This window comes from Amblyomma mixtum, chromosome 2 (assembly GCF_055824585.1).
Source record: "Amblyomma mixtum isolate Tamu chromosome 2, ASM5582458v1, whole genome shotgun sequence".
NCBI lineage: Eukaryota > Metazoa > Arthropoda > Arachnida > Ixodida > Ixodidae > Amblyomma > Amblyomma mixtum.
The window spans coordinates 223,157,686-223,170,228 of record NC_143013.1 but is presented as its reverse complement, the minus strand read 5'-3'; the positions used below and the strand labels follow the sequence as shown (position 1 = coordinate 223,170,228).

Sequence of the window (12,543 nt, the reverse complement as noted above, 5' to 3'; positions counted from 1 at the left end):
AGCGTGCCACTCCAAACTGTTGGTCAGTTGAGCATCAGACCTTCGGAGGATCACGTGACGTTTTCTAGTAAGCTGATCTAACAATCTGTTTTACTTTATGCAATTAATTCATGCCAGTCATTGGGTGTGTGCCATCCATGTTTTCAATGCATTACATATTTGAAGGAGTTGCCAGGACTGCGCTAATTTGTCACAAAAATGTGTGTCGCAGAATAAAGAAGGGACACATAACTGGAGCTGTGCTGTAGTCGGAAAAATTTTACGGAAAATTGCTGTCTCGTGTAAGGGCCGCACTGTGTCAAAACTGCAGAAAAAAAAAAAAGTATGACCCTTACACGCACGAGTATATATACGGTAGATTACTCTTCCAGTAGCACGAGATGCGCGTCAGTAAGGAAACGAAAGAGACCAAGAAGAAAGAGCACTCGCTTGTTCTCGTTGGTGACCGGTATGGCCTTTCCCCCGGGCACCAGCTCGTGGGTGACCAGCTTGCCCATGCAGTCCTCGTTGAGGGAGAAGGTCAGGTCCAGGTCCTGCACATCTCCCTCGTAGTGCTGCACATCAGGCACATGCCAGTCAAGCCTGCAAGCCATGACGCTTCAAAACTTGTAGCCCACATATGCTCGGTTGGCTCTCCCTAGCATTACAGCTCAAGGGCAATTCTCTGTTCAGAGTGGTAGTTTCTCTTTCTCAAGTCATAACACTATCACAGAGTACGTTTCAACATCCACCAAGAGAGTGTGTCAAGAACGCCCCAAAGAATGTAAGCACTACACAGAGGTCGTGTAAACGTACGTCAAGAACGATTAGTTTTTTTAAAACCAAAGATGCGAAAACCAAGACACCGAGAATAATGATTACAGACACCTGTGCAGTTGAAAAATACTATCAATTTTAATTTATTACTTCTAGGACAGCTAAAGGTGTTCCTTCAGATAGCATAGGATGCTGCACATAATGGCTGAACGCTTACTGAAAACATTCAGGTCTTTCAGAGTGCACCGTATGCCACGGGCAGAAATTCGGATGTTATGATCCACCCCACGCCCCACTCAGGATGATACGAACATGCGAGCCGTGACCGCACCCTCGAGCACTAAGTATACTTGTAAGGGAGCGGCCCCCACCTTGACGCAGGTGAGGCTCCGGTACAGGTCCGCGTCCAGCGAGGGCAGCTCGTCGATGGAGCTGTAGAGGGCGCTGTGCTGGTGTCCCAGCAGCTGGCTCAGGAAGAAGGACGCAAACGGCACGTCCACCACTATGCCCTGGCACAAGTAGGAGAGAAGATTGGTTTGGTTTTATCCGGGTTTAACGTCCCAAAGCGACTAAGGCTATGAGGGACGCCGTAGTGGAGGGCTCCGGAAATTCCGACCACCTGGGGTTCTTTGACGCGCACTGACATTGCACAGTACACGGGCTGGGGGAGCTGCCTTAGCTCCTGCTTTGTTTTTAACCTCTTATGCAGGCACACAGTAACGCAATGGCCCCAGTGAACTTGTTCATCTCAGGCTTCCAGTTCCTCCTCAAATAAGCGCAATTCCTTACAGAAATACATGCCAGCTATGCTCACTCGCATGATGAAGACAACAGCCATATTGTGCCATGAGCAGCAGTTTTGGCCACCATCATGAAAGCTTCAACATTAATCCGCAGCTTATGCTCCCATTGCTGATTTTTTTGCATCAACAAAAGACAAATAACCAACTTTATCTGTCACTCCCCAATCGTTTGCCCAGTGCTTGGACTCAAAGCTGTATGCCTCACTTACTGTCTCAGCAATAAATTACGGCCATTTATGATTTTAAGCAGTAACGCTTGTTCAATGGAAGACACGCATCACACATGTAACTCCATTCTACTTTCAGCAAGCCCATATTCTCTGGCAAAAAAAAAAAAAAGAATGTACAGTCTCCGTGAAAACTGCAAAAGCAAGTTTTATACGTTAGCAGTGGAGTCATCAGGTTTACAGCACTACTCCCACCATGTTTTCATTGCTTTCAGGATCTAGTAAGTCAAAAGGGCCTTAAACTTCACTTTAAAGGCCTCTAGGGTGCTGGGGCTGCCACAAAGGGTGCACAACACACTTGGCAAGTCCCGTGGCTATAATAGAAGGGCCTGTATACTTTCTTCAGAAACCTGTACTACAGAAGTCATGCTGTGCACTATCACTCAGCTCAAGCATTCCCGTGATGCAACTCACCTCGTAGACAGCCTTTCCCAGCATCTTTCCAACAAACTCAAACAGGGAGAGGTGGTTTTCGTGAATGTACGACGTTGGCGACGGATATAGCCGCTGCTCAGAGGTGGCCTGTGGGACACAAAAGCATAGTGTGACTGGTTCACTGACCAAAAAATATGAAGAACGGCCTGACCTAACATTCCCTTTACACATTCATAGGCATTTCACTTGCTACCACGTTTACTCGCGTACATGCTACCATGTTTACTCGCATAATAAACTCAATTTGTTTCTTAAAAAATTTCTGAAAATATGGGGGAAGCGTTTATTAAGCGGGATAAAATATTCAGAAAAACGGAACTTTTTGACAACCACAGTAGACGTGCGTTCATTAGCACAGTGCATTCCTTATGCGAGTAAATACGGTATTTTACACAGTCCCTGGCAGTCAGTAATGCTGCAGAATAAGTGCTGAGTCACCACTGCACTGCTTAGTGTCCAATCCCTTACTTGCACAGCCAACAGCAAGTCATCACTTGTTGCTAATTATTAATGAAGTAGCACCACTGCAAAGGAGTAGACCAAATGCCGTATGAACAAACAGAAAGGACACTCCTCTGTATTTTGAGCACAGCACAACAGACTGCCAACTTCTTCTGCATGCCTGTGATCCCAGCACATTTCACTCACTCCTCTGTGCTGGGCTCACTGGTTACAAGCAATGCAGCCGATAATTCCCATTTGTTTGCACACATAACACGATGGGCTATAACAGTTCACAGATCACAGTTGCCATGAGGGGGGGGGGAAGAACTGACATACTGGGCACACATCCTGAAACTTAGAGGTTGTAGTCAGTTCACTGCACATGCCAATGCAGGTTAGTTCTTCCAATTTTAGGCCAAACAAACTACAATCATTCCTATCATTCGTGAGCAGTCAACCCTCAGAAATAACAGCAGGTCATCAAGGAGAAGATCCAAGGCATACCGTTGGCAATGCTTAGACTGAGTAAGGACACCGTACTTGCCTTGAACAGGTTGAGGGAAGGGTCGAAGACCCTCTTGATCGTCTCTTCAAGGAACTCCTTGAAAACACCGTCCTGGTCAATGCCTGCCTCATCCAGACCCTGTGGTACGGTGAACACGACAAAGTGCCAGGAAGAGTAAGGTGAGTGCCTCTAACGGGTGAAAATATTGTACCTAATAGACAACCAATTTAAACTGTGAAAAATGCAGTGCTCTTCAATGAAAAGAAACACTAATCAGTCACTAATCAGACACAAGTCTTGCAAAACGTAAGTCCACAAAATTAAGCGTAAGGCAGGTATTGTGTTAGCACTAAATAAAAAAAAACAAACGCTGCCACCGTCTCGAAGATGTTGAAGTAATGAGCGTTAGCTACATGATGTCATCACTGGCATGCGGCAGGTGGTTGTTTCTACAATGCTTTTGTAGATAGCGCTACAAGTCTCAGTGCAAGATGTGCTGTTTTCTAGTTGCTGCCACAGATGGCGCTGTGATCTCAGGGTGGTAGCAGACCCCACGAAATCTCGAAACATGATGCTGCACAGAATGCAAGATCCCTCTTCCACGACAATGCATGACATCACAGCTTCTGTGGATGGTGAAAGACGACCGCCACCCTGCAAAGCTTAGTAGAGCATGACAGTGTCTTACCAAGACATGGCTACCACATAATGGTTTGATCACTTCAGTGCCAATAAACACAATGCTACAAGTGCTAACTTACGACAGCATAGTTTAACATCAACACTCCCTTGCTGGGCATATGCTCTCCCACCAGCACTCATCAGACTGGTGTTGCACTGATCTGAACAAAGCTGTGTCTGTATGATGCAACTGTATTTCATCCTGATATCCAATAATGTTCTTGTGGCTAGATGTGCTGATGTTTTCAGTAAAGACGCGCTTTATTTCTTGCTTCGTAAATAACAACTGCGCCTCCTAAACAAAACAATACATTGCCGTGCATGTTCTTGTCACTGTTGTATGTATTTCAGAAGCTACCAGCCATGTTTGACGGAAGTTAAAATGAGCAACCAAACCTGAATCAAGGTCTTTTTGAAACAACCAGACGCAGCTCCACAAGGTCAGTACCTACGCAGAACACTCTAACGGAGAAAAACACTCCTTGTTCGAGCATTTCCCAGCAATGCATAGGTGCTGCGGTTCACAAAATAATTTTTTCACAGAGTACTTCCCGGTTGATTTCAGCAATGAATAAAATAATTGTAAAAAATCAATTTTTCAACCATTTTAGGGGATTTAAAAGCTCTGTCCCCCCTAAAGAATGTCGCCACCGGTTCCACAATCAGTATCATCACCTGATGGGCATGTATCAAACTGACCTGTTCATTGATGAAGCGCACTCTGATGACGCCCTTGAGAGCTTGTGGGGGTAGCATGGCCAACTGCTGGTAGCCATCCTGAGGGCAGAACACAAAAAGCAAGAAAGAAAAAAAAAAAGAAATGAGCATCTTCGCTAGCCCCAAGATGTCAGGCCACGCACAACAGTAGTGTTCCTTTCATATGAAGCTTTCTTCACTCCCCCTACAGCGCTTCTATATTGTGCTCTACGATTATGAGCTCGCAAGTTTAGCAAACAGTGACAAGTTTGTTAACCTCACTAGCACCAACCTTCACTTAGGCTCTGCACAGCGAAATGAGAAAGTGCAGTGCATAAAGAAAGAAAGAAACAAAAAAGCTTGTTCAAACCATCACTACTTAGCACATAAATTTCGGCGAGAGCTGCTTTTGTTTCCGCACATCTTACACTTTACTCTGCAACAGTAATTTCATGCACAGTCGTCCGTCCACATACCTGTTTAGGGCGCTCGAATGGCGCACTGGGGAGCACACTTCCATCATTTATGAGCGGCCTAAGGCTCGAAACATGACCTTATCATGCATGCACACACTGCCATGAATTGTTTTAACTCCGATGTATTGAAAAGCTGTGCCAGGCCTGCTAACCAGCGGCAATAGCCATAAACGAACAAAAGACCATGCTGTTCAAGCGCTCTAGACAAGTATGTGGACAACTGTACTGGCACAGTAAAGAATTGGTTGGCCACAGTTAGTACTACATGCTTTCGGCATGGCAAGCCACAACAGCACAGGGGAACCTGCTGTTTGCTCATTCCCCTTGCTGCACTGGGGTCAGCCACATGTAAATAAGGAATAACTAAATGCCAACCAGGCTTTATCATTTTCTTGATTTGTGTTCATCTTCAGTGGAGCATGAAGTATTAGGCCAGGAATGCTGTGACAACATCCTAGCATCATTAGCAGTGTGACAAATGTCTAGATAATAAATGACACTACACTATAATGCAAAGCGCAGCTTTGCTTAATGCCTGTAAGTGCAGCCGCGTTCCCCGCAGCAGCAATGCTAGCATTGGCAATGCATTGCTATTGGTCAAATGTTTAGGGGAATCCCCCAAGGTGGAGTAGATTTGTAATAAGGGAGTAATTACTCATTGGCATCCACCCAAGCGCAGCCATACGACCAACACAGTTCCCACTTTGATCAATTCGCTCTCGTCCTACCATAAGCTTGCCGTCCTGGTTAGCTCAATTGGTAGAGCGACTGCTCCGGTGTAGCGGTGGTCCTGGGTTCGAACCCCGGACCAGGACGAATTTTTCTTTAACTACGAAGTTTCTGAGAAAGCTGTATAGCTTTCCTTTGTAGCCGTATGGCTGCGCTCGGGTGGATGCCAATGAGTAATTACTCCCTTATTATAATGCATTGCTATGCTTTCCTGACATTGAAACAGGTGTACAAGCAGTGGTGCCATGAAAAAGACAAACTTGCCTCTCCCTGGACAAGAGTCCTTGTGCTTTCATAAAAGGTTTCGAGTTTGCCCATCCTGAATTGATTTCTGAAGCAGCGAAACCAAAACCCCCCCCCCCCTTTCCATTCCCCAATCCCACCCTCTCCAGTGCACAATGTCTGGCTAGATTTCATAGCACGTTTCAAGTTTCACATAAGATGCAAGCAGACTGTCTGAGCACAACAAAATGCAATGCTTGGAAAGAATAAGCTCAAATCTCCAGTACATAAGGTAGTGCAGGTGACCTGCAGCATGCAAGCTGTCACCCTCGTCTCACATTAGACTTTTTTCTCCTGATTTAGATGGGGGTAATGGAATAAACTGAATGTGAGGTGAAATCCCAGGCACCACAGCAAGTGTCACATCAGTGAGGCTCCTATCACAATTTTACGCTGCTCACTCATAGCCCTGCTTCCAGTAAAGAACAAGTAAGCAAAAATACAACTAGGCACTCAGCTCCAGACTACACAGACAACCGTCGGTCAGCAACGCTGTTCAAGTTCACTGACCTCGACAATGCGCGTCCTGTGCACGGTGATCAGCGTGGACTGGGAGAGGGCACAGGCAGACTCGGTGAGGCCGAGAACCGCCTTCTCGTTGGACACGTACTTGCGGAACAGGACCACCCTCTGCACACACAACAGTCATTCAACAGCTGAGAAACCCTCGGAGAACAGTGACAATCAGCAGTGTTTCTACAGCAGCAATCTGGTGCAACAATTTCAAAGGCGAAACTGTCCTTACTTCAACACACGGCACAGAAAAAAAAAGTTTGTCCAACTTGCAAGCAAGAGAAGCTGCAAAACATGAAATCCTTGCCTATTGCTATTTGGTGCTGCACTGGAAAACTCAGCATCACATCGGCTCTACCTTATGGCCCATCAGAGCTTCGGCACCTATGCCCTCGTGTGTGCCAATGATATACGTACAGTCAAACTTTATTATGCAAGATATAAACCTGTCTTTATGCAATTTATGCAAGTTATAAACCTGTCTCAGCCAATGTGTCCTTTCTTTCCCTTGTCACACGGGCTTCAGCAACCTGAAAGGCCTTCATTAAATTAAAAGTGGAAACCAAATTACAATGCTTATTTGCAAACAAAATACGATTCTCAATAAACACTAACATCAGAAAATTAAGAAATTAATTGCATCGCAAAGTTCATCAACATGAGGTTCATTACATTAAGGCCTGCCTATGATCACTTTTGAGTTTCAGCTCCACAGGCCGCTGGTCCAACTAGTGTAAAACTCAGACAACTTTCAGCCGAGCTCTGACGTTGCTGGCAGCAAATAGTAGCTGAGTGTCACTGCGATGCTCCCCTAAACTTCTTTGAATTCACTCCCTGAAACTTCTTTAATCACTTCACTCTGAAAGGAGCAGGAACACAAAAGTTTTGGCTCCGTGTCTTTTTTTCTTCGAAATGATGCATAAGACATTACTAATCAAGGGTCACCATGTGGAATTTCCTTATGCCCACTATATAATTTGCTATATAATATATAGTTTTTTCTCTTACGCAGCTTTAGTTTCAGTTTCAACAGCCGAATGGTCACTCTGACGCTGCAGACAATTTAAGACAATGCTGAGGTAGCTTGAGCCACACAAAAGCTGCAATAAAATCGCTGGTCCATCATTTCATCTTCCCTCCATCTCTTACTCCAGTTAGCCTCAAGAGACAGCATGGCAACAAACGAACAAGCAGCCATTACACTGCAGCATTTATACACCACTCAAGTCTTAAGCACAGGTGCAAAGAAAAGAAACACGCAACCAGAGCTCTGGTCAAAGATCTACACAAAACATCCTGCTTAGGGGTTTGCGAATATTCGAAATTTTCGAATATAATTCGAATATTATATTTTTAGTATTCATATTCGATTCGAAGTCCAAGTAATCGTGTTGTTTCGAATATTCGACACGACCCGAATATTCGTATCTAGCCGAATATTCTATTGCGAGCACCAGCATTCATTTCGGTCCGAAAGTCCTATCGACAGAGACATAACAACATGGCGGCGCCCAGAGCAATGCGCATGGAGGAAACGTTGGGCCATGCAGTTGCTGACTGCACTGGTGAGCTTCTTTGTGGCTATACCTGCGAAGCTGGTTTGAGAGCTGTGCACGAAATACCTCGCAATACCTGCCAGTTCAGTGCCAAGTGAGAAGTCGCTTCGGCTAGAAGGTTTGGTTTGGTTTATGGGGTTTAACGTCCCAAAGTGACTCAGGCTATGAGAGACGCCGTAGTGGAGGGCTCCGGAAATTTCGACCACCTGGGGTTCTTCAACATGCACTGACATCGCACAGCACACGGGCCTCTAGAATTTCTCCTCCAAAGAAATTCAACCGCCGCGGCCGGGATCGAAACCGCGTCTATCGGGTCAGCAGCTGAGCACCATAACCACTGAGCCACCGCGGCGGCTCAGCTAGAAGGGAACTACTTCTGCCTGACCATGTGGAGCAGCCGGTTTTCCTTCACGACAACCTTTTATGTTCATCCCAGCAACGCGCTTTTGTGCTTGTGGCAAGCTAGCCTTGATCAATGCAGTGTACTAGCCATCTTCTCTGATATTTCCACTCTTCTAAGATTAATGCTCGAGACTTTGATGCTTTTTGTGCAGCCACACACACCTTTTGTTCTCATTTCATCACTGATAGTTGAACTGTGATGTTCTTGGGAGCTCAAATAAATGTTTTCTTGTGGTTAAATGCGTCTGTCCTTTATTATTCGATTCGATATTCGGAACCAAGTATTCGTATTTGATTCATATTCGAAAAATTTGATATTCGCACACCCTTAATCCTGCTGCATCATTCCTGCTCCAGGGCACCATGATGCCTTGCAGGAGTGTGGGGGGCAGTGGCAACGAGGACTCACCTCCTTGTGTGGGATGATGTGGGGCACCTTCTGCAGGAGGACCTGTGCCGCCTTCTTGCCTTTCTCCAGGTCACCCATGAAGGCGCTCACCTTGACATCCCTGCAGGGGGGGGACAATGTCCACTGCGTCACTTTATTTTAGTGCCAAAGCACTTCCAGGCACACTACTCAGGTTTAAGGGGGGAAGAGGGTCTTAAAAATAAATTTTTATTAATGAAGCCACAACTATGAAATCTTCAGGGAACATGCATTTTTGCGTGCTGATTCCAAATACGTAATTTAATGTTATGTGTACAGCAAGTCGTTGTGCACTTATGCAATATGTTAAATAACTTTTGGCGAGGGTTTAAAACAAATTCTACTGCAGGGAACTTGTTAGACTGCATGCCATTGGTTTCTCTTGACATCAAGCTATGCAACAAGGGTAAAGTTATCATCCTGCCTGTTATAGGAAGTGAGTTATAGGATTTTGAAATCATCAGTTTCTTCCTGTTCGTGAAGTGGCAAATTCAAAACCCTGTCACGGGACTTCTATGATAGGCAGGATAATAATTTTGCCCTTACTGCATAGTTTGATGCCAAGACAAACCAATGGCATGCGTCGTAGCAAGTTTCCTGCAGCAAAATTTATTGAAGGCTCTTGGCAAAAAGTTGCATAACTTATTATATATAATAAGTGTACAAGGACTTGTTTCACATAAAATTAAATTTCATATTTGGAATCAGCATGCAAAAATACATGTTTCTTGAATATTCCATTACTACGACTTCATAAACACAAATTTTTTTACTAAGACCAGCTTCCCCCCTTAAGCTGTGTAAGTCTGTGTGTGTGAAGCCTCTGAGTCACAAGTGTAACTGGCTCACTGGGTCAGTGGACACCTCAGTCGCCCTCTTGAGTAGGCTGTGGCATCCGCCTACAAACTGAGGCAGTTATGCACCTTTCTTTTAGACTGTTGATTTTGAGAGAAGAAAAGGCCCATAACTGGCTCCCTGCCTGACTCCCGGAGTCAGTGGACAACTCAACCATACTTTGAGGTATAACTGGCACCCTGGGCCAGTGGACACCTCAATCATGCTATGAGGTATGTGGGTAGCGATGATGCCCACCAGCGAAAAACTGTACTTTTGCACAATATTTCCTGCTTAGCAATGTTAAACTGCCAGCCGGGGTTTTTTTTTTTTCTTTTTTATTTAAAGGGGTACTGGGCAATAACTGAAGTTGGCCTGTATTATTAACAGACTACCACATTCTAACAACAGAGCCGCTACTGTCATTTCAAAATGGAGCTTTTAAAAGCTGGAGAAGCCCAACACATTCAATGCTGGCACTGCTGCCACTGGACACGTTCATTAGCAAACTGCAATGATTTGCAAATGCAAATGTCAAGACATTTTTCTGCCGCAGATCTCTGAGGCTAGTCCATACTGCAAATGACTTCCAAACAGTGATCACGGAGTCATTTTTTGTTAGTGACCCCACAAATTTGTATTCACAAACGGCAATAAAAATTTTCCATTTTAAAATCCCATTTCCCTCAGCAATAATGTATCTTCACATCCCAGCTTATACAACCGGGGAACCCACAGTTCAACAAACTGAGCCAAGGCCAGCGCTCGGCCGACTCACTTGATGAGCCAGTGGTCGGGTGGCGTGTAGCTCCGGCGGCAGTCACGCTTGTACAGCAGCATCAGCAATGCATGGCACGAGCCCAGAAGCTGGTTTGAGTTTGCCGTTTTCAAGTCTGCACAGGAGGACGGCGGGTGGGGAAGATGAGGGAAAGTATGAGTGCACGAATCTCAAGTCTTGGTTGCGAAACAAATATGAAAAATAGAAACTTGTAAACTGAACATAAAATATTCCAATAGTTTCAATATGCACACAGATCATTCAAAGTAAAGAAAGAGGTGTCCTTTCACAGAATGAAGCTATGAAAAGAAAGATCTTATTGCACAAAAAGTTTTACTCGCTATCAATAATGATTATTAACTTTTAGCCTTAAAGCCTATTGGGCAGTACAGTTTGTACAATTACATAACTGTGTTCATTGAAAAACGTTTTATATGATGGCTTGATCTAACGCTTATGTCCCAAGAAAATTTGCTCAGTGTTCTCATATAGGCTGCTCAATACGTTTTGCAAGCAGATGTACAGTACGGTCCATTGTTAAAGGGAACATGTGATCGTGTGTCCTCCATGCTTCACGAACCCCAGCCGCCTAGATGCGGCAAGAATAGATGGCATCAGGCGCATGGGCGGAATGACCAGCCGTCATGCTGACTGCGCATGCGTCTTGTGCTGATAATTCCCACAAGTTCTCAGCGGCAGCATTCTGCGAAGCACGGAGTCCACGCGATTACATGTTCCCTTCAACAGTGGACCATACTGTACTCTTCTACTCACCAATGTTGCCAACGAAATGGCAGAGTGACCTCAGAGGTTGCTATCTGAGGGGCATGGCGCAACCAAGTGAAAGCTAGCACTCAATGGAAGCTAGAACAGAAAAAGCCGCTCTCACCGATGAGGCCATTCCAGATGAGGCGGAAGACGAAGGTGTTGAGGAATGCCGAGATGGCCACCAGGTCATCCAATGTGAAAGGGCGCTGCTGCTCGTACAGTTCCAAGTCATCCAGGATGCTGCACAGCAGACCGAAAGCACTTGCTTTTTTTTGATCCCCTTCCACAGACCACGTGTGTAAGGCTGGTACTGAGAGCAATGCTCAAAGGCCGTTTCACTGTACCAAGATGCTGCAAGCAGGTCAACTGGTTACAAACAGGACACAAATTACACGCAGCATCTGCTGCAAAGTCTGGATCAAATTCTGCATTATTGCTTTGATACTGATAATGTTCAAACAGTTGCACAACCCTACAACTCACAACTGGTGATAACATTGTGAAAGTACCAGCAGAGGCCTGCCCTGAACGGCAGACGCAGGTCTTGAAATGGTAAAAATGTGAAAATTTCGCTTTAAAAAAAATACCATAGAGTAAAAGCTCGTTAATACGAACTTCACGGGACCGGGAAAAAAGTTCGAATTATCCGATGTTCGAATTATTGAATGGCAGCGGAAAAACTGACAAGAACCATTTGCATTACGGTATATGGACTGTATTTACTCCCGTAACGAACCTACTTGCATAATGAACCTACCCACCCCCGATTTTCGCCTAAAAATTTGAAGAAAAAAAAAAGCGTCAGTCGTTAACGCTTCCCTCCGTTTCGCATCGTCACGGTCCACAACGCATTTCTTGGTGGCGTTCCAAGATGCTGCGCAGTGATACAGTGATAACATCATCGTGCATTTACTTTTGACGTTAGCTCTATAGCTTCCCCCCTTGCTATGAAGAGCAAGGGGGGAAGCAAACTTGGCAGAGTGCCAGCGCTTGTCCGGTTGCGCAAGCCTCGTTTTCAGCATAGGTTCGCCTTATCGTGCCATGGGCGATTGGGGCGGACGCCGTCTACTGCCACTCAATCATTGAAACGCGCGCGATAGCAGCAAGCGCCTTTTGCAGCGAACGATATGCGTGCTTCCGTTGGCGACTGATAGGTGGAAGGATGGACGACACTCGCAAAGAAAAAAAAAAGTTTTTGGCACGTAATTTGTAGCGCCCGCACAAAGTCATA

At 45.3% G+C, this 12,543-nt stretch overlaps 1 protein-coding gene across 3 annotated transcripts in view; it reads right to left on the bottom strand.

The window, feature by feature from the left end:
- Nucleotides 1-12,543, bottom strand: part of LOC149362725 (ubiquitin-protein ligase E3B) — a 62,555-nt gene that overhangs the window by 15,514 nt on the left and 34,498 nt on the right. For all 3 annotated transcript variants that reach the window (XM_089573183.1, XM_089573184.1, XM_089573185.1), the window contains 9 exons: nucleotides 11,434-11,552; nucleotides 10,545-10,659; nucleotides 8,915-9,014; nucleotides 6,545-6,664; nucleotides 4,551-4,628; nucleotides 3,210-3,308; nucleotides 2,201-2,308; nucleotides 1,128-1,265; nucleotides 430-554 (listed from right to left, as the gene is read on the bottom strand). In XM_089573183.1, coding sequence (XP_089429309.1) covers nucleotides 430-554; nucleotides 1,128-1,265; nucleotides 2,201-2,308; nucleotides 3,210-3,308; nucleotides 4,551-4,628; nucleotides 6,545-6,664; nucleotides 8,915-9,014; nucleotides 10,545-10,659; nucleotides 11,434-11,552 — 1,002 coding nt within the window. The remainder of the gene's footprint in view (nucleotides 1-429; nucleotides 555-1,127; nucleotides 1,266-2,200; nucleotides 2,309-3,209; nucleotides 3,309-4,550; nucleotides 4,629-6,544; nucleotides 6,665-8,914; nucleotides 9,015-10,544; nucleotides 10,660-11,433; nucleotides 11,553-12,543) is intronic.